Source organism: Pleurodeles waltl, chromosome 11 (assembly GCF_031143425.1).
Source record: "Pleurodeles waltl isolate 20211129_DDA chromosome 11, aPleWal1.hap1.20221129, whole genome shotgun sequence".
NCBI lineage: Eukaryota > Metazoa > Chordata > Amphibia > Caudata > Salamandridae > Pleurodeles > Pleurodeles waltl.
In genome coordinates, this window is record NC_090450.1 from 420,081,698 (window position 1) to 420,102,921 (window position 21,224).

General features: G+C 46.9%; 1 protein-coding gene across 6 annotated transcripts in view; it reads right to left on the minus strand.

Moving 5' to 3' along the window:
- The window catches only part of INPP5D (inositol polyphosphate-5-phosphatase D), a 662,897-nt gene that overhangs the window by 285,910 nt on the left and 355,763 nt on the right, over positions 1-21,224 (minus strand). For 3 of the 6 annotated variants that reach the window (XM_069213774.1, XM_069213775.1, XM_069213771.1), the window contains one exon: positions 19,227-19,304. In XM_069213774.1, the coding sequence (XP_069069875.1) occupies positions 19,227-19,304 (78 nt within the window). Of the gene's footprint in view, positions 1-19,226; positions 19,308-21,224 lie in introns of all 6 variants that reach the window. The other 3 variants (XM_069213773.1, XM_069213772.1, XM_069213770.1) reach the window with 1 other exon arrangement.

Genomic DNA, 21,224 nt, shown 5'->3' on the forward strand with positions numbered 1-21,224 from the left:
CCACACCGCCAACAGAACACCGCCATGCGGAATCACAGGATGTGATTCGCTGGGCGGGGTTCTGTTGGCGTGGCGGTGGAGGTGGAGCAACCTCCACTTCCCCGCCGACCGCCAGTATGGCTGTTGGCGGCTCTCCGTCTGTAAAAGGACGGAGAGCAGCCAACGGTCATAATAGGCCGAGCGGCAAACTGCCAACACTGGCGGTCTTCCACACGGCGGTCCCTCGGCGGTCTTGGAAAAAGACCGCCGAGGTCAAAATGACCCCCATAATGTGAACTTTTGCACATGGGTCTACATAAACTGAATTAACATATTTACAGTTGAGTCAAACTTCCTCAGATGTCTAGAGGTGTGTTTATTAACGTGTTTTAGTTAAGCCACATTTCTTGTGTAAAATTCCAGTTTAAACAAGATGAAAGCCATCCGTCCCTCACTTGTGCTTTCCCTCCCCCGTGCACATTCTCATCCCACGGGCTCAGCAGAACATAGTCAAACCAAATCATTAACATTTATAAAGCGCGCTACTCACCCGTGCGGGTCTCAAGGCGCTAGGGGAAAGAGGGGTGTTACCGCTGCTCGAAAAGCCAGGTTTTTAGGAGTCTCCGGAAAGCGGAGTGGTCCTGGGTGGTCCTGAGGCTGGTGGGGAGGGAGTTCCATGTCTTGGCCGCCAGGAAGGAGAAAGATCTCCCACCCGCCGTGGTGCGGCGGATGCGAGGGACGGAAGTGAGTGCAAAGCCAGAGGAACGGAGGAGGCGGGTGGGGACGTAGAAGCTGAGGCGTCGGTTGAGGTATTCCGGTCCCTTGTCGTGGAGGGCTTTGTGTGCGTGGGTGAGAAGTCGAAAGGTGATCCTTTTGTTGACTGGGAGCCAATGCAGGTGTCTCAGGTGTGCGGAGATGTGGCTGTTGCGGGGTACGTCGAGGATGAGGCGGGCGAGGCGTTTTGAATGCGTTGCAGGCGATTTTGGAGTTTGGCGGTGGTCCCAGCGTAGAGGGTGTTGCCGTAGTCCAGGCGGCTCGTGACGAGGGCGTGGGTCATGGTTTTTCTAGTGTCGGCGGGGATCCAGCAGAAGATCTTGCGGAGCATGCAGAGGGTGAGGAAGCAGGCGGAGGACACGGCGTTGACTTGCTTGGTCATGGTGAGAAGAGGGTCCAAGATGAAGCCGAGGTTGCGGCCGTGGTCAAGATGGTGTCATAATAGTTTATTTGTACTGCTATTGTTATCCTGCTCATTGTGAAGTGTCCATGGTATGGATGTAAACTTGTGACATGTAGTTATGTCTTCTGTTTCTTCGCTGAGGTTATTGATTCGTAGAAAGTGTCATCGTCAAATGTTTAATATTTGTTTGAACATCTCCAGATGATATTAGTGCAGATAGCGATGATTAATTATTCGAGGAATATGGGATAGTGCCTATGATGTTTATTACTCTTGTGTTCTGATTTCCTGAATTATACATTTGCTCCCACCACGATGAGAGAACAGAACTGCTAATTTCTTTGCAAGAATTGTGTATAAAAAATCCTTGATTTTGGTGGGTGAGCCAGAGATTTTTTACCTTTCCTTGATGCTACTAGGGATGCAGTCCATTTTCCTGATGGATTTGTTGACTTGTGGGACTTAAGATATGTTCTGATTGTGCCTAATCCTATATATCTCTACATTACATCAGACAGCTTTCATGGCATTTACTCGTCACTATTTTGAATATTTTGAAATAAAATCCTCCAACTTTCCATTGATCTAGGGCTTAATTATTGAGTGTTCTCCATTACTTCTGAATTGTGTTACTTTGCTAATTTGGTGGTTTGGGAAGTGCCTTAATGCAGGAACACGTCGCCTCATGAAATTGAAATTTAACACTGTCTTCTATCCAGTAAACTGTGGGAGAACTGAAATGTGGTAAATTTCAGGGTGTCTAAATTTTGGGGTTCCATTTTGCTCCCACATGAATATGCATTACAATATGCTGCTGAGCTCCCACACTCAATAACCATTCAAGTGCATTTTCATGTGTTTTTGAAAAGTGCTCTAATAGTTTCTGGAGCTGTAGCCCTATACCACTGTAAAGATAAATAAATAAAGATACAAATAAATACATGTACATACATAAATAAATACATAAATAAATAAATGCAACATATGCTTCAGGGTTGGATATAGTGCACTGGGCATAGGGAGAGTAAAAATAATATGCGTTCTACTAGCAGTGCAGAAGATTACTGAGCGTCCTCCTTTCAGACCCATTTCGGGTCCCTCTGAAGTAAGCTTATAGAGCACATTCTAAAATCATTTAATAAGCACCTCCAATGTAGCAAGTGTTTTGGGTTACCTGTGCAACGTGTTAACACACTTCACAGGAGAACTTTTATTCCTGCCTTGGAGAGGGCACAGCAGCTACATTTAGGCTCATACACATAGTAGAGGAGCCCACTCCTGATACTGTATGTTTTTGTATTTGGGGTCTTTTGGATAGATGTAGGGAGGCTAGAGTTCCTAGTGCTAAGCATTTCTATTACGTATTCCATCTTAATATCAACTCCAGATTATTATGATAGTAAAATATGGTTTGCAAAATAGTAAGGACCAAAATATTGTAGTAGGTAGGTAAATGTAGGTAAGCATAGGGTTACTCTACCTAACGCCACATATATGTAGATTGTCGATACATTTTCAAGGTATATAGATGCATAGTCAAGAATAGTTAAGCTATTTTTGCCTATATACACTCGCCTTCTCGATATTTTTGGCTTTGATATTTTGATGGCACAATGTTTCTTTAGTTGAAAGTTCGACAGACAACCATTTGTAGGGGTAAAAATGGAAGCTGAACCTTAGTGACAAACAGCAGCCATGAACTCAGTAACAGTCAGTGGTGATGTAACCAGAGATTCACAAAGAAAGCAAATGGAGACAGATCAGTAGTTTCCTCAGATAGTACCATACGGACATAATGCCACAAGCTCCTACATGTATTGCATAAACATTAAGGCCCTCATTACAACCCTGGCGGTTAGTGTTAAAGCGGCGGTAATACCGCCAACAGGCCAGCGGTGAAAAAAATGGGATCACGACCACGGCGGAAACCGCCAACATAGACAGCCACTTTAACACTCCGACCGCCATGGCTGTGGCAACAAACACCGCGGCGGTCACCGCCAACAGACAGGCGGAAATCAATGTATCGCCCACAGTATTACAAGGCATCAATCTGCCAGCTTTTCCGGGGCGGTACCAACGCCATCAAAAGCACGGCGGAGACTGAACAACGAACGGGAACCACTCACCTCTCGCACTCCACGAAGAACCAGGACACCATGGAGCCCGAATTGCAGATCCCCCCCATGTTGGTGTATCTACTAATACACCACAAAGTAGAAAGAAGGCTGCGGCAGCGGTGACGACGGTGAGTACTGCACCTAGCACACAAGGGAGGGGAGGAGGGAAAAGAGAGTGACACACACACGCGGCACACAACACCCCACCCCCCACCCTCACCCACAACACCATACACACAAACATATCCAACAACATTACAGATACACCCGTCACCCCCAGCAGGGACAAAAGTAAATTAGTCTAACCAGTGTTATATTTGAACAATCAGATATATCAAGAGTAAAGCTAATAATCAGTATACACAAATATTTACATAAAGTACACAAGTCTGTACACTGTCCCTTGTTAATGTCCGTGGACCAGTGGTCCCAAAAAGCATGGGCGAAGCCCACACATGACACCTACCTCAAAATGGAGAGAACACTGCAGGGGCATCAGGTCAAAAAAACACAGGCACCTCAGGGGGAAGGGGAGGGGGGGCACCTCAGCTGGAAGATGGCACTATGCCACTGCTCCTCGAGGTGGTTCCATGCCCACTGCCTGGTCCTGGGGAGTACAAAGTCACAGTCCCTCAAGTGTCTCAAGTGGGTGGTTTGCCCACTGCCTGGTCCTGGGGAGTGCAAAGCCACAGTCTCTGAAGTCTCTCAAGTGGGTGGGTTTCCCACTGCCTGGTCGTGGGGAATGCAAAGCTACCGTCTCTCAAGTCACTCAAGTGGGTAGGTTGCCCACTGCCTGGTCCTGGGGTGTGCAAAGCCAGGGTCTCTCAAATGGGTGGTTTGCCCACTGCTTGCTCCTGGGGAGTGCAAAGCCACAGTCTCTCTAGTGGGTGACATGTTCCACTGGTTCTGGAGGGGGCTTTGTGCCCAGAGTGCTTCATCCTGCCAAAGACTGGGTGAGTGGATGCATTTCTCCACTGGTTCTGGAGGGGGCCTTGTGCCCAGAGTGCTTCATCCTGCCAAGGACTGGATGAGTGGATGCATTTCTCCACTGGTTCTGGAGGGGGCTTTGTGCCTAGTAATGCTGCACCTGGGGTGTGGCAGTTCACATCCTCTCACCTGGGTGTCTGAGCCACGCAATGTACCTGGAACAGGTAGCATGATACTCCATGGAGGCAGAGCCACACTCCTTCCTGCGGCGATTTAGGCTGCCAATTGCTGGCATTGCCAGTGCTGGAGGTGGTGCCTCAAGTGGCATGTCCAGGACGTCAACTGCAGACTCAGACGGCTGCCCACTGGGGATGCTGATGACGTCCGACAGAGTGGTACTGGCTGGGCACGTGGTGGTGCAGATGGTGGTGCAGGTGGCTGCGGCAGAGATGCTGCCGGTGCTGGCCGTGGTGCAAGTGTCTGTTGTGGTGGAAGGAGACACCATATCGTCTCCAGCAGCCTTGGATGGCTGATCCTTGGGAAGAATGCTGCAGACTGACATTGTGGCAGCGGCGGTGCAGGTGCCGGTGCCGGTGGAGGTGGCGGTCGGAGCGGCGGTGGTGACTGTGGTGCAGGTCGCTGCCATCCCTGACAAAATGGTGATCACCAGCCCCTCACCAGGAGGCATCGTGCCCTGAGGTGACCTGCCTTTTGTCTTGTGGCCCTTCCCTACCTTGGCAGTCGCTGCAGGGACCTTGGCACTGTCCTCTCTGTGTTTGGGCGAGGCCTTGCTGGGTGGGTGGTATGACTTTTCCCTGCTGGAAGCCGGGCCCTTGTTGACCTTTGCAGGTGGCAGAACAGGGTGGTCCTTCATATCTGTAGGTGCCACACTGGCAGCTCTGACGGGTGCCCCCTTCAAGCCTCCCGGACTTGCAGGGACCACAGCGGATGCAGATTTGGTGGCTGAGGTGCTGGACTGGGAGCTAGACATCCTGGCCCTAGGGGAAGGATGGGGGGGAGGTGTAGGGAAGAGTTTAATGTTAGCTAGGAAAAGTTTTTTAGACACACTGGGACTGAAAGATGGAGAGGGTGTGGGAGTGGAGGAAGAGGTAGTGGTTGTAGGAGGTGTATGTCTGCTGAGTTTGGGTGAAGGTGCATGGGCTGGAAGCTGTTGTGAGGTGGATGGCTGTTGAGTGGGTGTGTGCCTGCGCTTGTGTACTTTGGGAGGAAGGCTCACAGACACACTGGGAGAGGACACAGTGGACGTGTGAATGGTAGTGGGGGTGGTGATTGCACGTGAGCGGTGTGTTGTGATGGGCGTGATGGTGATGGAGGCAGTGGCTGATGATGTAGTGCATGCAGGTGTGAGTGGAGATGAGACTGGGAGGGAGATTGAGGACGTGGAGGAGGGGGACACAGTGGAGGAAGCGGATGTTGGTATGTGTGCATGGGTATGGTGCTTGTGTGAGTGCTTGTGGGATGTGTGGTGCTTAATTTTTCCTGAGCCACTTTTGTGTGTTGATGTGTGTGCATGCTCGTCTGATGGTGTGCTTGGGATAGGCTGAGGGAGAGGGGATTGGGTCTGGGTAGTGGAAGTTGGAGGGGGGAGGCTGGACACAGGGACAATGGCTGCCATCAGTGCTGAGGCCAGAGCCTGAAATGCTCTCTGTTGGGCTGCCACACCATAATGAATGCCCTCCGGGTATGCATTTGTTTGCTGCAAATGCCTCTCGACACCCTGGATGGCATTCAGAAAGGTTGACTGCCCAACAGTGAGGGATCTCAGGAGGTCAATAGCCTCCTCACTGAGGGCAGCAGGGCTCACTGGGGCAGGGCCTGAGGTGCCTGGGGTGAAGGAGATGCCCACCCTCCTGGATGAGTGGGCACGGGAAACTCGCTGAGGGGCTGCTTGAAGGGCGGTGCTGGTAGAAGGGGTCGAAGCTGTACCTGTTGTTGGGGTGGGCACAGAGGTGTCCGCCACCACCAGGGAGCTTCCATCAGAGGAGGAGTCGCTGTCACTGGTATCCCCTCCTGTCCCCGTCGTGGAGCTCCCCTCGCCCTCCGTCCCACTGGTGCCTTCACCCTCTGTGGATTCACCCTCCTGGGCCATGTGGGATGCAGATCCTTCCGTCGCCAGTGCCTCTGCTCCTTTGCCAGATGATGCTAATGCACACAAGGACAGGGTGACAAAACAAGAAGAAGGGGAAAGACATAGGACACACATGGTCAATGCCAGCAACACCACTACTGTTGGCGGACACAACACACAGGGAGCAGCCTTAGGCCATGCACTACCAGTTACTAAGAAAGTCACCAGCCCATGGGGTATAATGCCTAACGCCATTAGCTCCACACCTGAAACCAACAGGACCCTGCACAGTAGTAGGTGCCCACAAACACTATTGGGGTTGGAGTGCGAGTCTGCCCAACAAGGGACCTACACTGCCCTATTCTCCCTGGCCTAGGGGCACCCACAGCCACATCTCCCACCCAGATACTTCCTAAACCGCACAGAGTCAGCTTTATGACACTGTACTCACCCCCTTGTGGCTGCTGTGATGCCCTCAAGCACCCATCCAACTCCGGATAGGCACTGCCAAGATGTGGAACATCAGTGGGGTCATGGTGCGACGGGCACCCCTTCCATGTTGGGAGGCCAGCCACAGCTAGGCCTCCGCCGTCTTCTTGCTCCAGCGGCACAGGTCCTCCCATCTCTTGCGGCAGTGGGTGCTCCGTCTACAATAGACCCCCAGGGTCCGCACTTCCTTGGCGATGGCACGATAAATACCCTTCTTCTAGTGGGTGCTAACCTAGAGGAAAGGTACAGGAGGAAAGGAAATTACCGGACTGTCATACTCATTGCCCACCAGTTCCCACCCATGCCCTGACGCACATACACTGACCATCCTCACATCCAGCCTCAGCCCCCCAACATGTGTCTTCCATCCACACCACTCCAAACAGACATTGCCCACACATCATGCTCACAGTGTACTCACCAGTTTGTCTGGAGGACCGTAGAATAGCGTGTACTGGGGGAGGACCCCATCCACCAGTTTGTCCAACTCCTCCGCGGTGAAGGCAGGGGCCCTTTCCCCAGACACTCCAGCCATTGTCGCTTCCAGACTGAAGTCACAGCAGCACTTGCAGTGTAGGTACTCTCCTGTTGAAGGTCAGGTATCAAGTGAGTGAACAGATGGAAAATGGCGGTCAAGTCCGCGGCGGTGCGTACCGTCACCGCCAGTGTACATGGCCATTGGCTCCTGGAACCCATAGGGCCTATGATAACCAATGCTGAGTTGCGTGGCGGTCTTGGACCGCTTACCGCGACGCTGCACAACGCCAGCGCAGTTACCTCATTTCCCCTTGTCCCTCCTCACAAGTCAGACAGCCGCCGTTTCAGGGGGGCACATGGCATGGCACCTAACTGTGTCACGGCACATTTTGGCACATATACAGACTAACTACTTCACACACGGATTTACAAATATTAATGCAGACACACTTGTGCAACGTATGGGGTAAATGACCCTCTGCTCACCGTTCTCTTCCAAAGGCTACAACCGCTGGGGCTGATGATGAGATGGCGGCATCCTCCGGTGTACAGACCCCTGGTGGACCTGTCGACAATGGAAGACAGACACATCATAATCACATACAGACTTGATCGTGCCACAATCCAAGACCTGTGTGCCCAATTGGAGCCAGACCTGATGTCATCTATCCGCCAGCGCACAGGAATCCCCCCCTCTAGTGCAGGTCCTGTCAGTGCTCCATTTCCTGGCAATTTGCTCCTTTCAAACAACAGTGGCCATGGCATCAGGGATGTCTCAGCCAATGTTTTCTAACGTGTTGACTAGAGTGTTGTTTGCCCTGCTGAAACACATGTGCAGCTACATCGTGTTCCCCCAGGTGGAGGATTTGCCCACAGTGAAGGCTGACCTTTATGCCCTGGGACATATCCCCAACATCATTGGTGCCATTGATGGTACACATGTGGCATTTGTCCCCCCGCAGAAATGAACAAGTGTACAGAAATAGAAAAAGCTACCATTCCATGAATGTGCAAATGGTGTGTTTGGCTGACCAGTACATCTCCCATGTGAATGCCAAGTATCCTGGCTCTGTGCACAACGCCTACATTTTGAGGAACAGCAGTTTCCCTTATGTGATGGGCCAACTCCAGAGTCACTGGGTGTGGCTAATAGTTGAGCCCAAGGTCCCCACACTGTATGAGTAGGTGTCTGGGTATGGGGTAGTCCCTAAGGGTTAGTGTGTGTCTAACAGGTATTCCTCGACATTTGCAGGTGACTCTGGTTACCCCAGCCTCTCATGGTTACTGACCCCAGTGAGGAATCCCAGGACAAGGGCAGGGGACCGCTGCAATGAGGCACATGGGCGAACTAGGCGTATTATTGAGAGGACGTTCGGCCTCCTGAAGGCCAGATTCCGGTGCCTCCATCTAACAGGTGGCTCCCTATACTCCTCACCGAAGAAGGTGTGCCAGATAATCATGGCATGCTGCATGTTGCACAACCTGGCATTGAGACTCCAGGTGCCTTTTCTGCTGGAGGATGAGCCTGGTGATGGTCTTGTGGCAGTGCTGGAGCCTGTAGACAGTGAGGAAGAGGAGGCAGAGGAAGAAGATATTGACAACAGAACGAACATCATCATGCAGTACTTCCAGTGACACACAGGTAAGAGACTGTAATTGTACAAGTCATCCTCTTAACCTCTGTCTATGGACCCTGACTGTTGACTTTGATTTCCATTTTTCAGATCTGGGTACCATATTCTGCCTTCTTCTCTACTGCTGCCCAACAACTGTCATACAGTGGTATGAGTAAATGAACATTTACATTGCTATTTGTTGCTAATGTTGTCATTAAACATTTGTGAAAGATCAGACTGACTCCAGATTGGTATGTGATTAAAGGTTATTTATTTAGGGGCTAATGAGTATAGGGGTATGTGCAAGGGGCTTTGGTGATGGTGGAGGAAGGTCCATAGTAAAGTCCAGTCTCTTCGTATCACAAGTGCATTGTCCAATGGGGCATAGGAAGGGGAGTGATGGCAGTTCAATTTGGACAGGATGACATAGTTGGACTGAAGGGTGACAATCAGGAGAGTCTTATTTCCCGGCGAGGGTCTGGGCAATGTTCTCTGTCTTCTGCCTGGATCGCAGGTACCGTTTCGGGGTGGTTCTCCTTCTGCAGGGGTTGGGGTGCTGGTGGCCTGTTGGTCCTGTGGCGGGGCCTCCTGTCCACTAGCGCCGGCGAAGGTGGAAGGCTGTTCCTCGGTTTGGCTGGTGTCAGGGGCCCTTTGTTGTGCCATTGCCTCCCTCATGGTCTTGCCTATGTCAGCCAGCACCCCTGCTATGGTGACAAGGATGGTGTATATGTTGGTAAGGTCCTCCCTGATCCCCATGTAGTGTCCCTCCTGCAGCCGCTGGGTCTCCTGAAACTTGGCCAGTACTGTGCCCATGGTCTCCTGGGAATGGTGGTATGCTCCCATGATGTTGGTGAGTGCCTCGTGGAGGGTCGGTTCCCTGGGCCTGTCCTCCCCCTGTCACACAGCAGTCCTCCCAGCTTCCCTGTTGTCCTGTGCCTCTGTCCCCTGAACTGTGTGCCCACTGCCACTGACCCCAGGTCCCTGATCGTCCTGGGTTAGTGGGGTTGCCTGGGGTCCCTGTAGTGGTGGACACACTGCTGATTGACGTGTCCTGGGGACAGTGGCATGGGCCCGCTGGGTGGGTAGTGGTAGTGTGTCCTGAGGAGGGAGGTTCTGTGGTGATTTGTGACTGTGGCAGGGTAGACGACTGTCCAGAGGTCCCAGATGGGCCAGGCTGGTCATCGTGATCCAGGCGTGCAGAGCTGCTGTCATCACTGTGGGCTTCTTCTGTGGGGGGACTGGATGTGGCTGGCACCTCCTGTCCGGTGACGTTGAGTAGGGGTCCTGTTGGGATGTAAATGCATTGTTATTGTATCTGTGTGCCATCTTGTGCAATGGGTGTGTTTCCCTGTATTAATGTGCTTGCACTGTTGGCTTGGCCTTGTGTGAGTGGTGAATTTGTGGCCTGGGTGAGTCTCTCTATTGGCCATGCTGTGGTGATAGGAGTTAATGCAGGTCTGTGATGGGTGTCAATGCATTGTTGTTGTATGCAGGGGTTGGTATTGGGATGGGTGGGTTGTGAGAGTGGGGTATGTGTGAGTTGGTGGAGTGAGGGGGGTGAGGGTAGGGGTAGGAGTTAGTGATGGCATGCAGGTAGGGTGGGGGATGTAGTAGTGAAGAGTTAACTTACCAGAGTCCAGTCCTCCTGCTACTCCTGCGAGGCCCTCAGGATGCATGATCACCAACACTTGCTCCTCCCATGTTGTTAGTTGTGGGGGAGGAGGTGGGGGTCCACCGCCAGTCCTCTGTATGGCTACCTGGTGTCTTGATACCATGGAACGTACCTTCCCCGTAGGTCATTCCACCTGTTCCGGATGTCATCCCTGGTTCTTGGATGCTGTCCCAATGCATTGACCCTGTCCACGATTCTCCGCCATAGCTCCATCTTCCTAGCAATGGAGGTCTGCTGCACCTGTGATCCGAATAGCTGTGGATCTACCTGGATGATTTCCTCCACCATGAACCTGAGCTCCTCTTTAGAAAACCTGGGGTGTCTTTGAGGTGCCATGATGTGGTGTGAGTGATGTGATGTGTGAGGTGATGTGTGGGGTGATGTGTTGGGGTGTGTGCTGTGAGGTGCGTGGATGGTGTATGTGTGATGGTGTTCTGTGCCTCTGGTTAATGGTGTGGTCTTTGCTTTTCTCTCTATCTGCTACTTCAAAATTGTTTGCTGTAAGGGGTTGTGGGTAATGTGGGTGGGTGTTTTATAGTGGTTTGAGTGTGTGGTGTGTGTATGTGTGTCAGGTGTGTGTATTTTGAATTATCCAATGTGGTTGTGTTTTGTAAGTATGTGTGTATTTTGAGCGCAGCGGTGTGTACAGCCAATGGTTTACCACGGTTGAAAGACCACTGCATTGATTTGTGGGTCGTGATACTGTGGGCGTATTCCTGTTGGCGTGACGGTGTGGGTTTTGCTATCGCCAGTTTATCACTGACCGTTGGTGTGGCGGACTTGTGTGGGTGTCTGTATAGTGGCGGATTTCTCTGTGTTGGTCATAATACCCGTAGCTGATTTTGCCGCGGTCACAGTATGTTGGCGGCCGTCAGCACGACAGTAAGCGGAATTTACCGCCAGGGTTGTAATGAGGGCCTTAATCTCTTAAGTCAAGACATGGTGATCTATTTTGTATCTCAAGCCACAACACAAACCCTAGGACTGTGATCCCGTCTTTTTAAGGAGCTAAACTGTGCTGGAAAGGGCATCTCACTGCTAATGTGCTTCAAAGAACTTCTTAATTCCCTTGTACTAGAAACCACAAAGGAAACCAAACAGTGGCCTATAAATCTATCTCATATTCACATATTCATTCCCAATGCTAGGCCTCGCAGGCTGAGTTAAAAGGGAAAACTGTGGTGTTTATTTACTAAAGTTCTGGAACCTTGGAATGGTTCAAGGAGAGAAGGGAGAAACGACGTTGGTTGGCGGTTGAACACTGAGTCGGTGGCTGGGGTTTTCTGTTCCAGTTTTTACCTATAAATAAAACATGTATTATTACCAGATCCAGTTTTCATCATTGATACCCCATTTTGGCGATGAAGGACGAACCCGACAACCCTGTGCTGCGAGAACCAACCTTTGTGACCCTAACACCGAGATTGGCACATAGGTGGTCATATGTATTCTCATGTCATGGATTATGACTTGGATGGTGATTCTGCCTGTGAGTAACTATGCGTCTCTTAAGGCGTATGGCTTAATGGAATTGTGAAATTGTTATTGACCAAGGACAGGAAAAGCAATTCTCACCATATTAACGCTCTTTATTCAAGCGCTCTGCCATTGTGCGGCGTGTCTCGTGTGGCTTCTCTCGTGCTTCACTTCAAGTAGAGAACGCGCTTTTTCTGGCTGTTAACAACATCACGCGCTCTGACCTCGCGCAACCTCTCTCGTGCTTCGAGCAAAGAACAGTATATGTTGAAAATCTCCATGCTAACGCTTTCAACATAGCAACGTGGATGCCTTACTGATTACCCATGTGCAGATTTTTTTTAAAGTGCAAACCTCATCACAATTTTATTGTGTATTTAAGAAGAGATAAAGACTTTTTACTTAATTTGAAAACTCGGACTCTTGTTTAATTTGGAACTAAAAAGGTACTTAAATAAATACAAGATGCAGAATGTCCCTGCCCTGTTGTTTTTTTATCTTCTCCAGGAATTCCACCATTCCTTGTCTCAAGTGGAAAAAGGTGTTTGCTCACTTTGCAAGGCTTTGTGGAACGTCGTTGAGTGCGGAGAGGAAAACTTCACTCTTGATGCACTGTTTTCATCTGAAGGGCAGGAAATATTTGAGCATCTCCCTGAACTGTTGGATCAAGAAGCTGCAGGCTTCAATGAATACGAAATATGCATTAAGAAATTAGATATACACTACCTTCCTAAGATAAGTACTGTTCTCGAACGCTATCATTTTGGACGGAGATTACAGCATTCAGGAGAATCTGTGGAACAATATATCACAGAGTTGCAAAAACTGGATCCCACATGCAATTTTGGGGCTTCTCTTGACGAGAAACTGCGAGATCAGTTAATGTTAGGGTATGCTACTGATAAAACCTGGGGAAATATGTGGCACAAGGATAATACTTCCTTGCAAGGGTTATCATTTCTGCAAAGAAGTTTGAACATTCAAAGGCATGTTATGAAGTTCTGAAGAAAGAAATGTCTTCAAGTGACAGTGGGCATGAGAATAGGAAAGGAAGCTTGGTACAGGTTGCACAAAATACTAAGCTTCTCAACAAGTCTTCAGAATTTAGTAACGTTGACATGAGGCAAATGAAGGGAAAGTGTTTTAGATGCGGCAATGAGGGACATTTAGCTAATAATAAAGGATGTCCTGGATGGAAAGCTCAGTGTAGAAGTTGTGGAAGGAAGGGTCATTTCACAAGATGCTGCAGATCAGCGAAGAATCAAAAGAAAGTGCGAGAAACAGACTTTGTCGACAATGAGGAAGATTTGGAAAGGGAAAATTACATTTTTTCAGATTTAAAGTTTCTCCGGCAATGGCCCTTTGGAAGTAGGTAAAGTAAATGGAAGTTCAGTTAAAATGTTGTTTGACTCTGGTGCTAACATAACACTCATCTCCAAAACATTTTTTGAGCAAATGTTGGCTGGCAGTGTTCAACTATTTAAGCCAGACATTAAGCCAAGAGGTTATGGGGGTGAACCTATACGTTTACTGGGATATTTTGGGGCACTATAGAATTCAAGGACAGAATTATACCGGGAAAAGTTTATGGAGATTGCCTTATAAGCTGGCTACAGCAACATGATCTTAACGTGTATTTAGATCCGAATGAGGATCCTCCAGTATGTGTTAGAAATAGTCCAGTTACAAATGTGTGTGATGTAGATTCCTCTGTAAAAGCAGGGAAAGATTCTGTGATCAGTCTGGTACAGGACAGTGATGTAAGATGGATGAAAAAATTTCCAGAAGTTTTTACTAAAAATATTGGTTGTCTCAAGAACTACTGTCATTTCATTAAATTGAAATCTAATGCCATACCTAAAATAGCTAAAGTCAGGAATGTACCATTATTGGTGCGACAAGACATGAGAATGGAATTAGACAGATTGGTTGGTGAAGGAATTATACAGGAAGTGGAGGCTACAGAATGGTTGTCTCCGGTAGTTATAGCAAGGAAGGCTAATGGGAGTGCAAGGCTGTGTGTAGATTTAAGAGAACTTAACAAGGTGGTGATTGTGGATCATTATCCCCTTCCTAATATTTGCGAATTATTGTGTTCTGATTTAGCTTCTGCGTACCATCCAATTACTCTGCATCCGGTCTATCAGGATTTAACTGCCTTTCTTACACCTTTTGGAACATTTTAATTTGTGAGAATGCCATTTGGATTGATTTCGACAGCTGCGGTGTTCCAAAGGGTAATGGAGCATATTCTTAAGGGGCTTGAAGGTGTTAAAGTTTACCAGGATGATGTGTTGATCTTTGGTTCTGATGGGGTACAGCATGATGATCGGCTGAGGAAAGTTTTGTCTTGGTTGCAAGGTGATGGGTTGACATTGAAAGCAGAGAAGTGCGAGTCTGATGTGCAGGAAATTTAATATTTAGGTCATGTTGTGAGCGGTAAAGGGATCAAACCTAAAGCTGACCTGGTTAACACAATCTGTAAACTTGAGACGCCTCAAAACAAGGAGGAAGCGATGAAGCTTTTAGGAATGGTGGTGTTTTATAGCAAGTTTATTCCTAATATGGCTCAGAAGACATCAGGAAAAAGAGAATTATTGCAGAAAGGGAAAGAATTTAAGTGGACAAAAAATGTGAGGAACAGTTTAGTTCTATAAAACAATGTTTGAACTCAGCTGCAAGTCTTGGCAGTTTTGACACAATGGATGAATTTTGGATCTTGACTGATGCAAGTTCAAAGGGATTAGGAGTGGTACTTATGCAGAGAAGGAATGGAGTTCAACGTACAATTTTGTTTGTGTCTCGTGTGTTGAGGGATGCAGAACGTAATTACTCAGTAGTAGAGAAAGAGGCACTTGCTGTATATTGCTTGATGCAGAAACTGAGGAAGTTTCTGTGGGGAAAGAAATTTCTAATCAAAACTGATCATAAGGCACTTTAAGAGATGTTTTGCAAGAAGGGTATAGATTTAGTGTCCCATAGGATACGGAAATGGGTTGTGGCACTGCAGGAGTTTGACTTTGATGTGCCATATATACCTTGCGTTGTTAATATGTTAGCTAATTGTCTATCATGGATGGTGAATGTAGAAAACAGTGAAGGTATCAAGGAGGAAGAAGAAAGTGAGGAAGAAGATGAAGAAGTCAATGTGTGCAAAATATCAGAAGGGATTGTTTCTGAAGAAATGTGGAGGGATGGATTAGGGAATGATGTTGTTTTAAAAAAAGTGATGTCCATGGTCAATAATGGATGGTGTGAGAAAAATAGATGTGAGGATAATTTTAAAGGTTTTGGCAAGTCAAATGTGAATTGTCAGTTGGTGATGGCTTGCTTATGAGAGGCACAAAACGTGTTCCCCCGGTTAATGTAAGGGAAGCTTTAGTGAAACATGCTCATGCAAGTCACATGGGTATAGCCAAGACTAAGGAGAGAGTGAGAGAAGGGTATTGGTGGCCGGCGATGGATGTACAGATAGAGCGTATGGTAAGAGATTGTATTGAATGCTCATCTTTTGATAAAGGGTTGAAATGCAGGACACAACCAATGGTGTTGAGAGAACAGGCAAGCAGTCCTTGATCGAACATTGCTATTGATATCTTAGGACCTATAAGAATTTATTTGTTTGAACGTTGTGTGTTAGTGTGCCTGGATATGTTTTCACGTTGGCCAGAGGTTAAAATTGTACAGTCTGTGGAGTGGAAAGTAGTTATAGGATTTTGGAAGATTTGTTTGAGAAGGAACGGTTTCCAAGTTCAATTATTTCAGACAATGGTGTGCAATTCATTTCAAACGATGTAGAATGATTCCTGTGTGAGAGAGGAGTGAGACAAAAGAAAGCAGCTCTTTATCATCCGGAGAGCAATGGTGTGGTTGAAAGATTTGTTAAAGTCTTGAAAGAAAGTGTGCAACAAGCTCTATCTTCAGGGGGTAATTGGGAGGTAGCTATAGGAAAGAAGGTAAGAGAGTATTGTTTTACTCCTCATTTTTCTACTGGTGTTGCACCTTTCCAATTATTCAGAGGAAGAAGGCCCAAAACTGAGATCCCGCCACTGTGGGTATCTGAGAAACAGAGGATGGTGGACAGCCAGATTGATGAGACTGGAAATTGGAGAGAGAAAGAGAGGGAGAAAATGTTGCGTAGAAAGGAGGTGTATGATGTGAGGAAAGCAGTGAAAGAGACAGTGGTAAATCTGGGAGATTGGGTGAAAGTACAATTATCTGGGAAAGGGGATGTCTCCAAATTCAATCAACCTTATAAGGTGATTTACGTTTTTAGGAATGCGGTAAAGTTGAGTGACCATAGAGTATGGAATTTGAATAGAGTGGCAAACGTTATGCCGCAAAATGATGAGTGTGGTATGAATGATAAAACACAATGTAATGATCTTACACAGAATTGTAAGCCCCAGGGAGAAGGAAGTAGGACTCAGCGAGTGAGAAAGAGTCCTGTCTTTATAAAGATTATGTTAGATAAAAATAATGTTTTTTTTAAAAAAAACATGTGGTTATAACTTCAATATGGTTCATCTATTTTTTTATAAGACTATGTAAGGCAAAATGTTGTGATTTTTAAATTTAATATTGTTTTTCATATTGTTTGTAACATGTAAAGTTTATGGATAAAAAATGTGTACTGTTACTGGGTGTAGCGAGGGAGGTGGTGTGGTGTTTATCTACTAAAGTTCTGGAACCTTGGAACGGTTCGAGGAAGGAAGGGAGAAACAACATTGGTTGGCGGAGTGGGTGGCTGGGGTTTTCTGTTCCAGTGTTTACCTATAAATAAAACGTGGATTATTACCAGATCCTGTTTTCATCATTGATACCTCAAAAACACACTGCCTATAGTTTGACACCCACCATGAAACTAGGCAGAGAGGGAGATGCTTGTACTCAGGGATCCTCCTGAGCGTCCAACAGCTTCTGACAACAGACTAATAGACTAGTGGAGGTCTTGACTTACACCAGATTTCTTCATTGTCACTGACGCTGCAAGGGGGCTGTCTCCAGCTGGGATGATGGGTTTGCAACTGCTTTGAGTCTTTATGTCTGGGGTACTCAACGTGGCAGTGGCTTTCATTTAAAACGGAGAGCAAACTGGGAATGGTGTTTCTGAAACTGCCTCTAGAGTGAGGTAAGGTATACGTGTGCCTTCAATAAGTCCAGAAACAGAAGGAGTATTGAACCATAAACCTCAAGAATAATGTGAAAATGTCTGACCTAAAAGCACTCCTTATGCATTTGAAAGCAACACTCAAATTTGCCACCACAGAGCCAGCTTCTGATCATTGTGATAGCAGTTAGCTTAGTTTTTTCGTGAGGAATTTAAAATTGATTTATTGTTACCTTATGAATTGCAATGTCAAATGTCCCTGGTGAAGTTGCACTGTGCTGCCTTGCACTCACTTTCACCATTCACTCGTGTACCTGTTATGCTATCTTTCTGGGATTCTTTTATCTAGAGTTCATTGGGAGGTGACCCACAGGTTTGTTGCTAAGTGAGTTCCCAGGCAAAGTTCTTGACTTTAGCGGAGATATTCGTGCCGCCCCCCCCAAATGGTACTTCTTTTAAAGTGGGTGTCTACTGTCCCTAAGCCAAGACCAAGTACCTGAGTGGACGAATGACTGCATGAGTTGCATCCACTCAACCTGTTGCTTATTCGTTCTGTGCTATTACCATGGAACCTGGGTTTTTTGATCATTAGTGGGTGTTTCTAAGAGAATTAACTCAGGTTTAAGCAAGACTGTTTGAACCCACATGGATCATCATTTTAATGCTTTAGTTAACCTGTAACTGTGAATAAAGGTTGTATATGTTCAGTAAGTCATAACAATGACTGAACAAAACATTTATTGCAAACAAATCACATGTCACTCATACCTAAGTGTTGCACCTGAAACCAGCTATCAACAGCAAATTTCCATTGCATGATCCTGACAAATTGTATAAGCCAAATCTTTAAATGGAAGTTTCCATTTTTGAGTGAGCATGCAGCAATATCTTGTCCCAGTGTTTCCAGGGTCAAGAATCAATGCTTATTACAAGGATTGCCGTATACACCCTTAGATCCTTAAGACCTGGAGAACTGTCCCATCATGGAGGTTACCGGCCTGGTTCTCTTACAGTATATATTTTGTGAGCACACTTTCAAGAAATACATAGAAACCTCAAAAGGCATTTCCCCTTTATCTCAAGAAAAGAGGATTGTGGTTTAGCTATTTGCATCTCAGCTCTGATACTCATTCTACCGTCCTCTAATTTCAGCTAACCACCATGTGTCAAAGTTGCTAGGTTCTTATACCAGTCTTTTTGTTTTCTTGCCCCCCTATCCGCGTAGTGGTCTGGTTTTGCTTTGCTAAAAAAGACAAAGGAATCAAACCCTTTTTGGAAGTGAGTGCTTTTCTTGATGATAACCGTTGTGGTTGGCTAGTCCTATACGGTGACCATATCAAGACCTGACAGATTGCTAGGAGCCACTAAGTACTTCTAAGCAGCACACTAACAGTATTAAATGATGAAACCGCAGTCCCACAGAGATCCAGACATATGTGGTTACTTATAGCTCGGAAGCCTACAGAGCTCTGTACCTTTAAATAGCATCATAAACCATACAACTCTAATAAGAGAGAAAAGGAGTTTTGTATGTCACCCTGAATGTGTCTCTCTTCCTTTTGTGGCAGATGTTGCTTTCAGTGTTAACTAACCCTACAACTGCAGGTGGAGGCCAGGGGAACATCAGGTCCTGTCAATTTAGTAATGGGAAACCAGTAAATTAGAAAATAAGAAAACAATGTACAGGAGGTACTTTCACTACTCCATCTTACAAGATGTCCATCAAATCTCCCCTTTTTCATGCACCTACTTCAATGTCTATTTCTAATGTGCTATGGTAATTTTCACAGTGGTGTCTATTCAGTCTTAGTTGAAGTAGCCTATGTATAATAATCCCCACAGTACAGATCAAGCCTCCAGGGTATCTTTTACCCTGGTGCTGCACTTATCAGATTAGTCACTATCCACTTGCAAAGTCAGTGGCGATTGGCCAATTGGGAATTGATGTGTGTCTTAAGTAGAGTTACAACATTTGGAAACACCCTTATACACAATCAGAAGTCTTTCTGTGTCCAAGAATGAGGCAAAAGAAGATTCTGTGCCTCTAGAGCCCTTCTGTCCCCTCTGTTTACCATTGCCCACAACACCACCTACCTTGTCCTCGATACTGGAGAGAAGAGGGATCAGCAGGTTCAACTTCGAAAGTACGGCGGCCGGGACTGAGTCTCCAGACTGCTGAAAATAACCAGAGAGGGAGAGAGTCAGTGAATCTGGGATTGTAATCAGTGTTGCCTCAATTCATGATAGCTATATAGAGACTGAGTGGAGATTAGCGTTAAGTGGTCATCAAAACTGACTTGCCCATGTGGGACACCCTGGAAGGCAGTGGAAACCCTTTTGCATGAATGGGCTGAGAGATGCTCAATGTATTCAGTCATGAATGCAGTCATTACGGAAGTAAGCACTTTTATAGATGCATGATTTACTGTTTCAGAGACATGATTGTCCTAGATACTGTATGGGACCATGAAGTAACTATTGCTATAGGTATTCTTCAAACTTTCATGTAAACCGTAGCCAATTCAATTGGAAAATACTGCTGTGAAATTATTATGTTTTAAAATAGTATGTTTGGGAAATAGAACCCTGCCCCAGTCACTAAAGTCTTGTACAAGATGGGCTGATATTAAGCTCTGGGGCAAATACACTCAAGAGAAGAAAAGTCAGGAAGATAAACAATTACAGTAGGACTTACGAATGGGTGGTGAACAGGGAGAAAGGAAAGATGTTTATGATTGGTGTTATAAATACAATAGATAAAGGAGGCAGTCCTACTTGGCATATCAAACGGATTGACAAAGTCTCCCCCCATTCCTTCACAAGGTCTGGATATCAAAAATGTATGGCCAAAATACTGCACACACTTAACTACAAGTGGGAGGAAAGGCAAGGAGGCAAAACAGGTGTGTAAAATTTGGGGATGTAATGTAAACATATGGCTTCAAATCTGAACTTAATGAACTTCACTGTGAGCCTTGTTGTACGCAACATCACAAAATAAAAGAAAATTATGGATGGAGTGTTAAAACTTTTCAAACACTCACCCCCAGTCATAGATCTGGATTTAATCCATCGTTATTTTGCTTGCCAGGTCACCCAAGTTCGGACCAAGCCATATGCAAATCAGTATTGACCCTGCTCCCTTTGCGAACAGTCCAGACTGAACTACCAAGCCAGGTCCTCCTTGGACAGGATTCAAGCATCCTGGGACCGGTTCCAGGGTATCACCCTTCATCAGCCAGGCTAACTTGAATCCAGTAGTGCAGCAAGCAAGAGACCCACGTTTGGGCATACCCTAGCCACTTAGAGCACACAAGGCAACATCACGAAATAAAATGATGGAAGGAGTGTTGAAACTTTTCAAACACTGACCCCAGTCACAGATCTGGGTTTAATCAATCATTATTTTTCTTGCCACGTCACCCCAGTTCGGACGCAGCCATATGCAAATCAATCTTCTCTCTGCTCCCTGTGGGAGCATTCCATCCCGAACGGCCAAGCCAGGTCCTCCCTGGACAGCATTCAAGCATCCTGGGACCGGTTTCAGGGTATTGCCCTTCATCAGCCAGGCTAGCTTAAATCCAGCCAAGCTAGCTTAAATCCAGTGGCACAGCAAGCACGAGAGCCACGTCTGGGCATACACTGGCCACTTAGGGTGCACAAGGCAACATCACAAAATAAAATGATGGACGGAGTGTTGCAACTTTCAAACACTCACCCCCAATCACAGACCTGGGTTTAAGCCATTGTTATTTTGCTTGCCATGTCACACCATTTCGGACCCAGCCATATGCAAATCAGTCTTGACCCTATAGCAGTCCAGCCCGAACTGCCAAGCCAGGTCCTCCCTGACAGAATTCAAACATCCTGTGACCCGTTTCAGGGTATCACCCTTCATTAGCCAGACTATCTTGAATCCAGTGGTGCAGCAAGCAAGGGACCCACGTCTGTGTATATCCTGGCCAATTAGTGCACACAAGGCAACATCATAAAATACAAAGATGGATGGAGTGTTGAAACTTTTGAAACACTCACCCTGAGTCACAGATCTGGGTTTAATCCATCGTTATTTTGCTTGCGACGTCACCCCAG